At 36.1% G+C, this 15,994-nt stretch overlaps 1 protein-coding gene across 2 annotated transcripts in view; it reads left to right on the top strand.

The window, feature by feature from the left end:
* Nucleotides 1–15,156, top strand: part of LOC143257202 (uncharacterized) — a 53,246-nt gene extending 38,090 nt beyond the window's left edge. The window contains exons 1-5 of one of the 2 annotated variants that reach the window (XM_076515582.1): nt 3,800–4,061; nt 7,949–8,320; nt 9,188–9,496; nt 10,182–10,287; nt 15,041–15,156. In XM_076515582.1, the coding sequence (XP_076371697.1) occupies nt 3,995–4,061; nt 7,949–8,320; nt 9,188–9,496; nt 10,182–10,287; nt 15,041–15,044 (858 nt within the window). In that variant the 5' untranslated portion in view covers nt 3,800–3,994 and the 3' untranslated portion in view covers nt 15,045–15,156. Of the gene's footprint in view, nt 1–3,799; nt 4,062–7,948; nt 8,321–9,187; nt 9,497–10,181; nt 10,288–15,040 lie in introns of those variants that run through there. The other variant, XM_076515588.1, reaches the window with a different exon arrangement.
* Nucleotides 15,157–15,994: the final 838 nt, after the last annotated feature.

The raw sequence follows: 15,994 nt of genomic DNA, 5'->3' as shown, positions 1-15,994 counted from the left end.
AAAAAAACAGAAAACTGTAGATCTTTGTTTTTATTCCAGGCTTTAGTCCAAGCAGTGGACAGTATCGGGTACTGAATGTTTTTATTAGGGTATTCTTCATTCTATTTCAATAACTCCTTACGGATTTCTCTCGAGGACCACTTCTAGAGTTGTCTAATATATGATATATTGATGATGAAAAAAAATCTGTGTGCTGTCCCTCATTCTCGCTGTATGATATTATGCGACGCCATGTTCTGTGAGACATGTTCCTCAACATGGGCTTACATCGGCCATATTTTTCTGAAAAAAATAAACAAATTTATAAAACATGCGTAATTGAATATAACATAATAACATACGGATGGGTAGGGACTTAAGGGGCATCCTGTACATGCGTATTAGGTTGTTTTAGAACCCTTACAGGGGGCGCTGTAGTAGAGTGTTTCGCGTGTTTAAACCATTCTTTCGGAAAATAATTTTCTCTGCGGGTAAAACGTTTTATGTCCACGTCGTGTTTGCTACGCGAACTATATTAAGTGCTATGCGCATTATGTTCCCCACGGGAATCGAACCCCAGGCTTTACAAATATGTAAATTTACTGCTGACTGGTAGAAATGTTTCAATTTGATAAGTACATCTTCATTTTTTTCCTTTCACATGATTATCTGTTCCACCGATGCCTTGTTGTGCCCACCGTGTAGTAAACCGTCGAGCTTTCTTTCCTCCACGAGATTTAGAAAAGGAAACTCTGTGACGTAAGCACCCAGGGTTCTTTCTTTAGCGACATATTTATACTGACATTATAGACAAATGGTGCCTGATAGAAGAAAATATGAATTAATACCGTCCAAACCTAATACGTGAATGATTTTTATTTCACGTGACATGCGTGAGAAAAGTATTTCTAGTGTCAGTGTAGTTCTAGAGTTTAGTTCTAAACATGTTTTGTATATCAATTCTACAAGGAAGTAAACACTTTAAGAGTCACTGTCATATACATTATTCTCACGAAACTTGTTTAGATACAATTTTAAGTTGTATTTTGTTTTATACGAAAGGACGAAGATTTGTTTGTTTTTTGAATTTCGCACAAAGCTACTCGAGGGCTGTCTGTGCTAGCTGTCCCTAAGTTAGCAGTGTAAGACTAGAGGGAAGGCAGCTAGTCATCACCACCCACCGCCAACTTTTGGGCTACTCTTTTACCAACGAATAGTGGGATTGACTGTCACATTATACCGCAACCGCGGCTGAAAGGGCGAGCATGTTTGGTGCGACAGGGATTCAAACCCGTGACCCTCGGATTACGAATCGAACGCCTTAACCCACCTGGCCATGCCGGGCCTGGCTAGGATTTAATGTTACCTTTATTGAAAAGGTCGTGCTGTAAGAGTCGTTACTAGATTACAGAGTTGAATTATTAGGGTTAGTTATGTTATAAAAACGGGTATTTGTGCTTGTAAAAAAGTTCACTAAATCAGCTGTGAACTGAGTTTACAGCTAAACGCTGTAATTCAAGGTATATTATATCCTATTTAAAGCATGTGATATCATATTTCGTCCTATCTAATCTTCAACGGACGTAATTAACTATATCGAAAGAAAAGTGTAACATGTTGAACGTTTATCAGTGCTATTTGAGAAACTCTGATTTTTAATAAAAATATTATGGGTAAAAAGACATACCAGTATTACAAAATATTATACCAGCCTAGCCGAAATGAAAAGGCCTAAGTAGATACAGGATCCAATTATACCTCGAGAATGAGGCGGAACCTTCCAGCCATACATTATACATATGACAGTAACAGTTTACACATTCAAATGACAGGTCGTGTTTATAACAGCAGACTGCTACTTCTATCGATCTACTGTCTGTGCTCAATACACAGAAGATTTATATGTTCTAATTATAAACTTTGTATTCTGTGTCTCAACGCCTCAGGTTTAAACGACTGAAATCACTGATTGAACTTTTAGGTCATCTTATCGTTTTGATTTGAGTCAACGTGTACAAGTTTCTTCTCTTGACAATTTGACCAGGTTATTTTAGAATTTTAATTTCGTCTTTGGTCGAAGACTGATTGTATCAGATTTTGTCTTTATTGTTAGTTACTGTGGTAGGACCTAACTTCTCGTTAATTCAACAACTGGTAAAAAACAACACACATTACACCTGTGAAACTAATTATTATTCACACTACCTTAAACTGTGGTACTGAGTCATAATTTGAAGTAACAATACATTACTTTAGATAAATGAAGAACTGGGTTACTGATTGTTTATTTACTTTTTCAGTTGAAGGTTATGTGTAAGTACAAAATCAAAGGTCAAAAGAACAGGTTGCTTTTCGTTAGATAGCTACCATACAATACCAGAAGTTATCCAAGACTTCCATCAAAGTGTCGTTTACTATCTGTGTTATCATTACAGATTGGACCTCCAAGACTTCCATCAAAGTGTCGTTTACTATCTGTGTTATCATTACAGATTGGACCTCCAAGACTTCCATCAAAGTGTCGTTTACTATCTGTGTCATCATTATAGATTAGGCCTACAAAACGTCCGTCAAAGTGTCGTTTACTATCTGTATTATCATTATAAATTGGACCTCCAAGACTTCCATCAAAGTGTCGTTTACTATCTGTGTTATCATTATAGATTGGACCTCCAAGACTTCCATCAAAGTGTCGTTTACTATCTGTGTTATCATTATAGATTGGACCTCCAAGACTTCCCTCAAGTGACGTTTACTATCTGTGCTATCATTATAGATTAGGCCTACAAAACTTCCACCACAGTTCTTTACTATCTGTGCTACTTTTACAATACTTTATTTCAATGAGCTTTTGAAAAACTACCCGAATCTGATTCTTCACCAGCGCTAACTGCGCAGACTTTTCTTTAAATTTAAACATGTGGACTCGACAGAAATTAGCTAGTGAACGGTACCCACTACCAACTTGTTTTATTTTCACCTGTTCGAATAGTGAGATTTGATGGTCAAGCTCACTCACGTCTTCAAAGTGCTGAAAACGTTTTTGCGGCAACAGGTTGCGAATCATGAATCTCAAAACCCAGAGTCTGACTCTCCACTAGGCTACGCTCAACCATTCTTGGTGTTAGCTAACTACGTATAACAGTAATTTCTATACTCTGACATTAGTAGGAGTTTCTGAGTAAACCTTTACGGCCTAGTGGTTAAGGCGCTTGACTCGTACTCTGAGTGTCGAGGGTTCGAATCCACGTCACACCAAACATGCCTACCCTTTCAGCTGTGCGAGCGTTATATTGTGACGGCCAATCGCACTATTCGTTGGCAAAAGAGTGGCCCCAGAGTTGGGGGTGGGTGGTGACCACAATCTGCCTTTCCTCTAGACTTTCCTTGTTAAATTGGGGACGGCTAACGCACATAGCGCTCGTGTAGCTTTGAGCGAAATTTAAAACAAACATGAAAGCCACAAAATAAGTGTGTGGTATACAAAAAACATCATAATATTTAACGATGAAAATATGTTCCTCAATAATGGTAATTAATGTTTAGCTAAACATTAATTAAAGCCAACATTAATTAGGTATATGCGTTTTCAAAAACAATGTGTAAAACTCGAAATAAGCGTATGAAGAGACATCAGCAGGTGTAAAACTCGCGCGTGTGAAAACTGTTCCAAATTTTTAGCAACGTCATTGAAAGTGGTTAATGTGCAGAAAGTGAAAAGAAATAGAGTAGAACTTTTTTTTTCTACAATATACTTCAACTCTCACTAAAGATGGCGTTGTCTTCGATGTGACAGAAAACAGATAACTTTCATCGATCCACTACAATCGGGGTTTTGTTTCACAGCAGACAAACGTGTTTGTAATTCACTAGTTTGGGAATTCGGTCGTTTGTAGGGCCATCCAACAAGAGTAGAAACGTCAGTGACTTCAGTTCGAGTTTATAATACTGACCCAAGTCACCGTAACTATGTTGGCTGACTTAAAGTAGTAATTTTAACCCCTTGAGTTCAAAAATGAGTCCAGGAACGTTCCACATACACGTACTAGGTTTTGCACTTTTCTTTTTTTCTATAAAACGATGTAAGTACATGATTGTTTGATTCTAATTTCTTAATGGTGTTTGTGTGTATATAATATAAAAGTTTGTACATTTGAGTAATATTGTCTGTTTCTAGTTGAGAACAAAGCTCTACACAATGAGCTATCTGCGATTTACTATATTAGTATCGAAACTCGAGTTTTTAGCACTATTCAGAGTTACCGCTGTGCCACTTGAGAAACATGAATCTCTTGTTCAGTAGTCGATTCAAGAAACGGTAATTCTGTAAATAATTATTTTCATGTATGTTTAACGTATCTTTGTATTTCAAATTTCTATTTGAAATATATATATTTATGTGTATGTGTTTGACCTTCACGTAACGCATAGTATTACGATAATGCGAGTTTTGTAGATCGCATACATAGCAGAATACATAATGACATTGTAAAAATGACTTCTTCTATTTACATTCAAAATTAAGGTGTTATGGGTTGAGTACGGATTCAACCCGCCAGTTAACATAGTACAAAATATTCCTGGTGCTTTACGCTGTGAGTTTACATTGTGAGAGCGACAGCTTACTTATATTGTTAATGGTAGAGTTTCGGTGAAACGTTATCCTTCGTCAGGTCAGTAGCTGTAAATTAGGATTAGCCCCAATTACAAGGAAGAAATATAACGGCTAGTCACAAATGTTTTGTTATTTGTCTATTAATTTAAAGTAATGTCCAGCTATGGGCCTCGCACAGTATTAATTAATACAATTTTAGTTGTGTCCAGCTATGGGTCTCGCACTGTATCAACTAATACAGCTTTAGTTGTGTTCAGTTATGGGTCTCGCACTGTATTAACTAATACAGCTTTAGTTGTGTCCAGCTATGGGTCTCGCACTGTGTTAACTAATACAGCTTTAGTTGTGTTCAGCTATGGGTCTCGCACTGTATCAACTAATACAGCTTTAGTTGTGTCCAGCTATGGGTCTCGCACAGTATTAATTAATACAGCTTTAGTTGTGTCCAGCTATGTGTCTCGCACATTATTAACTAATACAGCTTTAGTTGTGTCCAGCTATGGGTCTCGCACTGTGTTAACTAATACAGATTTAGTTGTGTTCAGCTATGGGTCTCGCACTGTATTGACTAATGCAGCTTTAGTTGTGTTCAGCTATGGGTCACGCACTGTATCAACTAATACAGCTTTAGTTGTGTCCAGCTATGGGTCTCGCACTGTGTTAACTAATACAGATTTAGTTGTGTTCAGCTATGGATCTCGCACTGTATTAATTAATACAGCTTTAGTTGTGTTCAGCTATGGGTCTCGCACTGTATCAACTAATACAGCTTTAGTTGTGTTCAGTTATGGGTCTCGCACAGTATTAATTAATACATCTTTAGTTGTGTTCAGCTACGAGTCTCGCACAGTATTAATTAATACATCTTTAGTTGTGTTCAGCTACGAGTCTCGCACAGTATTAATTAATGCAACTAAAGTATTTTATCTGTTGTGTTTTTCTTTCAGTAAACCATAGTTTGTTTCTAGCTCTAAGTTTTAATATATTTAAAAATACCAACTACTGTTTTATTAATGACTTTGTTTGATTTACAACACCAACTACCTTTTGTAAAAACGATCATTTTTGATGGAGAGAGCTATGAATTGAAATAAAAAATATATCTTAAATTATCATTTGCCTGTTAATAGAACAGGGTGACTAGAAATAAATAAATGAAAAGATAGATATAAAAAGTGTGTACATATATATTACCAAAATACTATACTCAGCATACAAATGTCGGAACCGCAGAAACACGACATAGAGTGTGTGTATACATAAGAAAAATACTTCACGTGGTGTAGCACTCCTGATCTAATCAAGTTTTTATTCTGTTCTTGACCACAGACTGCAATGTGTTGTTATATCTGCTGGTCAACATTCTGGAAACCTTCACCATCTAGTGATTCCTAAATGTATTGAATGTTTCTACTGACTTGCGTACACAAAACTGCTCTCCGTGTATATATATGAAACGAATAATATATTAATGAATAGATAAGGCTTAACAGATATGACATATTCTGATATACAAACAGTGCAGTGACGAAATGTTTAATGGATCAGATCTTGGCATGTTCATAAAGGATTTGTTTTAGAAACGCAATATCTATAAACAGTCTTATGACTTTTCTTAAACTGAAGATAACATAGAAAGGTCGAAACGTTATTTATTTATCAGTAAAAGTGTTAATACTAATACCAGCCGTTCTGAGATACGTTTTTACTTCTAGTGTTTCTTGTCATCAAGAATCTTCTGTTAATATTGGCAGTGTATATTTTAGCAAAACAATAGCTACGAGCAACGTTTATTGCGTTTCACTGACGTTCTGACAAAACAATAGATATGTACAACGTTTATGGTGTTGCACTGACGTTCTGACAAAACAATAGATATGTACAACGTTTATGGTGTTGCACTGACGTTCTGACAAAACAATAGATATGTACAACGTTTATGGTGTTACACTGACATTCCGACAAAGCAATAGCTATGAGCAACGTTTATTGTGTTTCACCGACGTTCTGACAAAACAATAGATATGTACAACGTTTATGGTGTTGCGCTGACGTTCTGACAAAACAATAGATATGTACAACGTTTATTGTGTTTCACTGACGTTCTGACAAAACAATAGCTACGAGCAACGTTTATTGTGTTTCACTGACGTTCTGACAAAACAATAGATATGTACAACGTTTATGGTGTTGCACTGACGTACTGACAAAACAATAGATATGTACAACGTTTATGGTGTTGCACTGACGTTCTGACAAAACAATAGATATGTACAACGTTTATTGTGTTTCACTGACGTTCTGACAAAACAATAGCTACGAGCAACGTTTATTGTGTTTCACTGACGTTCTGACAAAACAATAGATATGTACAACGTTTATGGTGTTGCACTGACGTACTGACAAAACAATAGATATGTACAACGTTTATGGTGTTGCACTGACGTTCTGACAAAACAATAGATATGTACAACGTTTATTGTGTTTCACTGACGTTCTGACAAAACAATAGCTACGAGCAACGTTTATTGTGTTTCACTGACGTTCTCACAAAACAATAGATATGTACAACGTTTATGGTGTTGCACTTACGAACTGACAAAACAATAGATATGTACAACGTTTATGGTGTTGCACTGATGTTCTGACAAAACAATAGATATGCACAAAGTTTATTGTGTTTCACTGACGTTCTGACAAAACAATAGCTACAAGCAACGTTTATTGTGTTTCACTGACGTTCCGACAAAACAATAGCTACGAGCAACGTTTATTGTGTTTCACTGACGTTCTCACAAAACAATAGATATGTATAACGTTTATGGTGTTGCACTGACATTCCGACAAAACAATAGATATGTACAACGTTTATTGTGTTTCACTGACGTTCTGACAAAACAATAGCTACAAGCAACGTTTATTGTGTTTCACTGACGTTCCGACAAAACAATAGCTACGAGCAACGTTTATTGTGTTTCACTGACGTTCTGACAAAACAATAGATATGTACAACGTTTATTGTGTTTCACTGACGTTCTGACAAAACAATAGCTACGGGCAACGTTTATTGTGTTTCACTGACGTTCTCACAAAGCAATCTGTGAATGATGTTAATTTCTAATTAATGTTTATTAATTTCGACCACAGTAAACTTATATGCACTTGAGAAACAATACCAGGTTGATTTCGCTAAAAAGAATAGCAAAAACTTTTAATGAAACGAATTTATGGAACCAGTGAAATAAGGTTGAAATATATATTGTAACTACTAGAATGTGTTTCTCATCTTTCCTGGCACACTTTCTTTTGACACTTGATAAATGTGGTTACTGTGGTAACAAACCCACTTGTTAGTTTTTGTAGGTACTTTAAGAATAACCGAAGTTTCCATTCCAAAGTGGCTTGAAAATGGAACAAAGGAATCTGTCGTCCTCGATTGTAAATACAGCTACGAAGTTGACGACAAAAACCTAGTTGTCAAATGGTTTCTGGACAATGATCCGGAGCCTATTTACCAATGGATCACGGAGCTGGACCTCCGGCAGCCCTCCTACCGACTTCAGGGCCGGATCAACATGAGCTACACCGTATCTCCGTCCACCAACCTTACAAGATACCGTGCGCTCAACATTATCCGGCCAACGACGGACCTAAGTGGTAAATACACATGTAATGTCGCGTCGTTAGCCAGCGAAGACTCAGAGGAGCACCGGATGACCATTTATGGTGAGTTCATTGGGTTCTTAGTGGAGAAAGGCACAGCTTATTTGTAGTATTACGTCAAACGAATGAGAACTTGTGTCTGAATATGAAATGCCTGTCACCGACTCAACTGGTAATAAAAATAAATTAGTTATAAGCAAATGACGTTTGTCAAGCAATAATCTAACAAATAAGTTTTTAAATAATGTACGATTTAGTTGCGAATAATTAGTGTTTGACACGAGACATGCGTCATAGTTCTCGTGTAACTCTTACTTAAGTTTCAACGCTTATCTCATGTACGACAAAGTTTTGAACTCGAAAGAATATACTATAGGTATAACAGTTTATTATTGATTTATAGGATATTCTCTTAATACTAAGCTCGTGAAGGTATTATCTTAATCAGGTGCTGAGCTCGTGAAGGTATTATCTTAATTAGGTGCTTCATTCGTTGTATATTATATACTGATACCTTTTAGAAACTTTTCTAACCGAACTTCTCTTCAATTTTACGTGGGTTAATCATCAACCCATATATAAGACATGGTTTAATGTATTAATAACTGTAACGTGTCGATAACATCTGTTCATCAAGAGCGTGGAGAAAACTGTGAAACAATATGAATCTATCATATATTTCTCTTCTGTGTTTTATCGTCATCAGTAGGACAGTATGTTCATATTTTAAAATTTTATGTAAGTTTGTTTAACTTGGACTAATTGTAGGGCCAATGACAGTAAGTGAACCCTATGGTTGCCAACACATTACAAATCCACATCTGTATTAAGTAGTAACTTAACTATTTATAGTAAATTATTAACTTTTATAATTTAGTGAAAGTAGGAAAACCTGAGAGAGACATAACTCGAGATACATTTTCTGCTTAGCTCGACCCCGAAGCTTTGACTTCAGTTATAACAAGACAGCAGAAGGTACAGTGAACTTCACGTGTCGAGTAGAAGGGGTTTTTCCTCTTCCCCACATGTCGATGTTTCTAACCAACCCAAAGATGAAAGAAGTGCAGTCGATCCCAGTGTACAATAATACCAAATATCGTAAAGGAACGTACAGCACCGTGATTCACAGAGAACTGAATGACAGAGACTTGTCCAGTGAAGGTCCATCAGAAATTGAATGTGTTTTATTAATACCGCATACCGACTTTCGCAAAGTCAAGACGTTAAAATATTATCCAGGTAAAATATTATTATCTGGGCTGTTTATTTTCTAACGAAGTAAGTTTCTGATGTATCGACAGCGTTTCTCAAATGTCCTAATAGAGACTACCAGTTAACACTTTAACACATTAAACCTAACGCAAAATTATAAAAGACTAAATGTAGCAATATTATTATGAAGAATTAACTATAACACTTGAATTATAACACATTACCTATAATACAAGACAGTTATGACACATTGATTATAACACAGTAATCGTAACACTATGGTGCATGGATTATAACACAATAATTGTGACACTGACTATGGTGTGTTCTTTATTTTAATACTGACTATGGTGTGTTCTTTATTTTAATACTGACTATGGTGCATTGGTTACAACATAATTTTAACACATTAACTATACACTTAAAGTATAACACAATAATTGTGACACTGACTATGGTGTGTTCTTCATTTTAATACTGACTATGGTGCATTGGTTACAACATAATTTTAACACATTAACTATACACTTAAAGTATAACACAATAGACTGAACATAACTTGTATCAGGTGAATCACAGTATATTTATTTTGTTCTAGTTATACTATAGAATATACTCACTTGGACTGGAATGTTTGAAATTAGTAACTAAACGTTTCTAGATTAATTGTTTCTTGAATTGGTTTATTACAATCATTTCTTCGTGTCTGCAGACCATTTAACCAGCTGTGCAGTACGAGAAACCCATCAGTGGATCTCTGATCGTATCTACGTCGTTTCACTTTTCATCTTTAATGTTCCTGCAATGATATCTGTCAGGTAAAGTGAACGGCTTCTGTTTCGGTATGAAAGTTAGGGGGTCACTCCCCCTACACTTGCTCTCAATCTTTTTTAGAGAAATAAAAGAAATTCGATGTTTAAGTTTAATATTTCACTATTATTATGTTGTTGTTCGTATAGATGAGCACAAAGCTACACAATGGGCTACGTGTGCTCTGCCTATCAGGGTTATCGAAAACCAGTTTCTACTATTTTAAGTCTGAAGACATTCCACTGTGGCACTTGGGGAAGGGAATTTCTTACTTATGGGACGAAGTGGTTATTACGCTCCAAGATAAAAGGTGGCACTTGGAGAGGGAAATTTCTTACTTATGGGACGAAGTGGTTATTACGCTCGAAGACAAGAGGTGGCACTTGGAGAGGGGAATTTCTTACTTATGGGACGAAGTGGATACTACTCTCCAAGATAAGAGAAGATGGCAAAAAATGATGTTCTTCATAAACCATTACTTTCCCTTAAACTTCAATATCAGGCTGTTTGTTATTCATTGCTTTTCCCTGTGGCTTAGATGGTGAGCTGGAGGGTGTATAATAATAAAAGCCATGATTCAATACCCGTGGTGGAAATAGCTTGTGAGGTTTTGTGCTCAATAAACAGACATAATCTATCTATTTGTTTATAGTTTTTTCTCCATCAATCGTTGTATCAAATCTATCTACATTTGTCTATCTATCAATGTCTTTCTGTTTATCAATCAAACTACTTGTATGTCTACTTGTATATCAGTTTTTCCTTTTATTTGTCTAACTGTCAATGTTTATCTATCTAGATATACATTTAACTTTCTATCTACTTGTCTTTCTGTTTAACAATCAAACTATTTATACGTCTAATTGTATATCAGTTTTTCGTTCTATTTGTCTAACTATCTATACATTTACCTATCTAGTTATACATTTATCTTTCCGTTTACCAATCAAACTGCAGTGGTACCTCGGTTCTCGAACTTAATCCGTTCCAGAAGGCTGTTTGAAAACCGAATCAATTTTTACAATAAGAAATACTGTAAATTAAATTAATCCATTACAGACCTCCAAAAATTACGCATTATGGAGCATTTTAAGTAAAAACATTGCTTATTTATACCTGTATAATAATACTTACATGCATAAAGTCAGCCACAAAAACTATAAACACAATAAAAAACAATAAATGAAAATTTAACTGCACTTTACCTGTGCTGAGGAGAGCTGATGGCGTAAGTGAAAGGTGGTGAGGAACGAGGAGAGTAGGAGGGTTATTATTGTTTGGAAGGGGAGTCACCTTCCATAAAAACGTCAGGTAACTCTCCTTCTGAGGTTCTTTCTCTTTTCTGTCTTTTTGCACCGCTACAACCTGCTTGAGACTCACTGGACCTATTTCTCACTAAACATTTGTCTAAAGAGGTTTGTTTGTGCCTGCATTTTAAAATGTTTCTGAAGTAAGACATAGCATTGTCATTGAAAAGGTTTATGCTGCAGTTTGTTACAGCTTTATCGAGGTGAAATTTTTCCACAAAACTTTGTAACTCTCCCCATTTTCCACACATCTCCTTGATTAGTGAACTAGGAACATCCTCCCTTCCCTCATCCTCATCTGAAGACACTTCCTCAGTTGCCTTTTGTTGCTGCTCCTTCTGAAGGTTTTGGAGTTCTTCCGTGGTGAGCTCAGTATTGTGGTCTTCTACCAACTCCTCCACATCATCACCACTCACATTCAAGCCCATATACTTGCCTAGTGTGACAATATCCTCGACAACAGGCTCAGTCTCAAAGCCTTCAAAGTCTTTATCTGATACTAAGTTTAGCCACAATTTCTTCCAGGCCGAGTTCATGGTCCTCAAAGACCCTTCCCTCCAGACTTTGTCTATGATCCTCAATCAATGGAGGATATTAAAGTGATTTTTTCCAGAACTCTCTGAGGGTTAACTCTGTGTCAGAGGTCATTTCAAAGCACCTTTGAAACAGTGCTTTGGTGTAGAGTTTCTTAAAGTTCCATATGACCTTCTGGTCCATGGGTTGAATGAGAGGAGTCGTGTTAGGGGGCAAGAGCTTCACCGTAATGAAACTGTACTCCTCCACCAACCCGTCCTCCAAGCTTGGTGGGTGAGCAGGTGCATTGTCCATCACAAGAAGGGCCTTGAGTTGCAACTGTTTTTCCGTGAGGTAATTCTTTACACTTGGGGCAAACACTTCATGGATCCACTCCATAAAAAATAGCCTGGTTACCCATGCTTTACTATTAGCCCTCCACATGACATTTAATTTACTTTTCAGGACATTATTTTTTATTAAAAACCTTCAGGTTCTCAGAATGTTACACAAGCAAAGGCTTAAGTTTTAAGTCCCCACTTGCATTACTACATAATAATAGAGTTAGCCTGTCCTTCATTGGCTTGTGTCCTAGCAGTGACTTCTCCTCCTTGGTGATGTAGGTCTTCTTTGGCATTTTCTTCCAAAAGAGGCCTGTCTTATCACAGTTGAACACTTGTTGGGGAATAAAACTTTCAGCTTCTGCATAGTCCTTAAATTCCCTAACAAATTTATCAGCAGCGTCTTTGTTAGAACTGGCACCCTCACCATGTCTCACCACACTATGTATGCCACTTCTCTTCCTAAATTTTTCAAACCACCCTTACTAGCCTTAAAGGCGTCACTTGTATCAGGGGTATTTTTCAGGAGGTCAGCATGCAACTGCTTTGCTTTCTCACAAATGATGGTCTCAGAAATGCTATCACCAGCTAACTGTTTTTCGTTCACCCAAATCAACAACAGTTATTCTACCTCTTCCATTGTTTGTGATCTTTGTTTCGTAAGCATTATCACTCCTTTTGCAACATCAGCTCCTTTGATGACCTCTTTATTTTTCAGTATGGTGCAGACTGTAGACTTCGCCATACCAAACTGTGTAGCAAGGTCAGACACGCGAACACCACTCTCATACTTCGCTATGATATTTTATTTCAGCTCTATTGTGGCCCTAACAACTTTTCTTTTTGGTTTGGCGCTTTCATTATCCTTCTTTAACTCCATGGTGGCTTATTTAATCAGAATATTTAGAAAAACAAAATGAAGAACGAGAAAGTTTCCAGTAGATTTTAGCGGGGGTGTGGACTGAGCGACAGGTGCGAGTGAAATGTTTTGGCCAAGCTTGGCGTGGGCCGAAAATGGTCGAAGGGTCGTTCGGGTCATCAGTCGGGTTATTTCGAGGGTTCGGGCCACGACAGCTTGGTTCGGGAACCGAGTTTATATTCAACAACCGAAACATTTTTTTCTCAAACAATATGTTCGAAAACCGAATTGTTCGAGAAGGGAGTCGTTCAAGAACCGAGGTACCACTTCATTTATGTGTACTTGTATGTCAGTTTTCCTTCTATTTGTCTAACTGTCTATATGTTTATCTATCTAGATATACATTTATCTTTCTGATTAACAATAAAACTGTTTATGTCTACTTGTATGGTAGTTTTTCGTTTTATTTGTCTAACTGTCCATATGTTTATCTATTTAGTTATACATTTAACTTTCTATCTATTTGTATTTCTGTTTATGAAACTATTTATGTCTACTTGTATATCAATATTTCGTTTTATTTGTCTCACTGTTTATATGTTTATCTATCTAGTTATATATTTATCTTTCTGATTAGCAATGAAACTTGTTTGTTTGTTTTGGAATTTCGCACAAAGCTACTCGAGGGCTATCTGTGCTAGTCGTCCCTAATTTAGCAGTGTAAGACTAGAGGGAAGGCAGCTAGTCATCACCACCCACCGCCAACTCTTGGGCTACTCTTTTACCAACGAATAGTGGGATTGACCCTCACATTATACACCCCCACGGCTGGGAGGGCGAGCATGTTTAGCGCGACGCGGGCTCGAACCCGCGACCCTCGGATTACGAGTCGCACGCCTTACGCGCTTGGCCATGCCAGGCCAAGCAATGAAACTATTTATGTCTACTTGTATATCAGTGTTTCATTTTATTTGTATAACTGTCCATATGTTTATCTATCTAATTATATATTTATTTTTCTGATTAACAATAAAAGTATTTATGTCTACTTGTATATCAGTGTTTCGTTTTATTTGTCTAACTGTCCATATGTTTATCTATTTAGTTATACATTTAACTTTCTATCTGTTTGTATTTCTGTTCATGAAACTATTTATGTCTACTTGTATATCAATATTTCGTTGTATTTGTCTCACTGTTTATATGTTTATCTATCTAGTTATACATTTAACTTTCTTCCTACTTGTCTTTCTGTTTAACAATCAAACTATTTATATGTCTACTTGTATATTAGTTCTTCGTTCTATTTATCTGTTTATATATATTTTCCTTGTTTTTGTGTATTTGCTTATTTTTATATTTGTTTACCTGTCTATCAATCCATATCTTTATTTATCCTTAGAGTATCTCTCCATAAAATACATTGGTTTCATACCTATCTGTCTTTCTCTCTGTCTCTCCATTTTGTTTTCACCTTTACATTATATCTCTTCACTAGTTACACCGGTTTGATGTCTCTCTATTTGTGTATTTCTTCACTAATTACACTAGTTTCATAGCTGTCGTTAGATGCAACTTACCATTGTGTACCTTCCTCACTTTACAAAAGCTGACACTATCAAAATATAATAAGGAATTTTGAAATAAATTTGAATAATTTTTACATTCAAGATGCTTATTTATATATATCTTTACTTTTCTCACTTTGTATTTATATCTGTACTTTTTATTTATTCGATAGCTAATATTCAATTTTGCCAGAAAGAAGCCATCTCTGCTACATAGGCTGAGGAAAAAAATAATTCTGTTATTGGGAATAACTTGTAAATAAACACCAATAAATCCTGTACGTGGAAAGTGATGTTGTGTAGTTTTCAATTCTTTAACACAATAGTTAACTTGTAAATAAACACCAATAAATCATATACGTGGAAAGTGATGTTGTGTAGTTTTTAACACAATAGTTAATTTGTAAATAAACACTAATAAATCCTGTACGTGAAAAGTGATGTTGTGTAGTTTTTAACACAATAGTTAATTTGTAAATAAACACCAATAAATCCTGTACGTGGAAAGTGATGTTGTGTAGTTTTCAATTCTTTAACACAATAGTTAATTTCTTAGCATTTATTTTATCGAGTTTTTGGGACTTAAATTTCGGGCTTTGCATTATCTCTACAGTACAGTGAACTGAACGTAAAATACTAATTTGTAAAATTCTCAGTATTCGGAAAACAGACAATGTAAAGAAAATGTGTATTTCTTTTCAGTAATTTTTTAGGTACTCACGGGACACGCCTCTTCAGAACTGAAGTCAGAATGTTCGATTGTTATTAATGTGTTCGTTTTGCCGTCACTAACCTGTACTCAAATAAATTTAAAACATTCAACGCTTCCAGCCCTTCGCGTTGACTCTCTTCAGTGGCTTATCGACATTTTTGGAGGCTTATAACATTAAAAATCCTTGGTTCGATACTCCTTGTTGGCAGAGCACAGATACCCCAAAGTATAGCTTAGTGCTTAAGAGCGAATAAACAATTTTCCATTTTTAATATACGTCGTTTCGGTAATGTATCTTGTAAAGTTGTTTCAGGGTTAAAACAGTAATTACTGAGCCAGAAATCTCCGCCGACAATAATTTAAAATACGATGTATTTTTGGAGGTTTTTATACGGACAGACACAGTTGGAAGAAG

This window comes from Tachypleus tridentatus, chromosome 1 (genome assembly GCF_004210375.1).
Source record: "Tachypleus tridentatus isolate NWPU-2018 chromosome 1, ASM421037v1, whole genome shotgun sequence".
NCBI lineage: Eukaryota > Metazoa > Arthropoda > Merostomata > Xiphosura > Limulidae > Tachypleus > Tachypleus tridentatus.
This window is presented reverse-complemented; position numbering and strand designations above follow the sequence as displayed.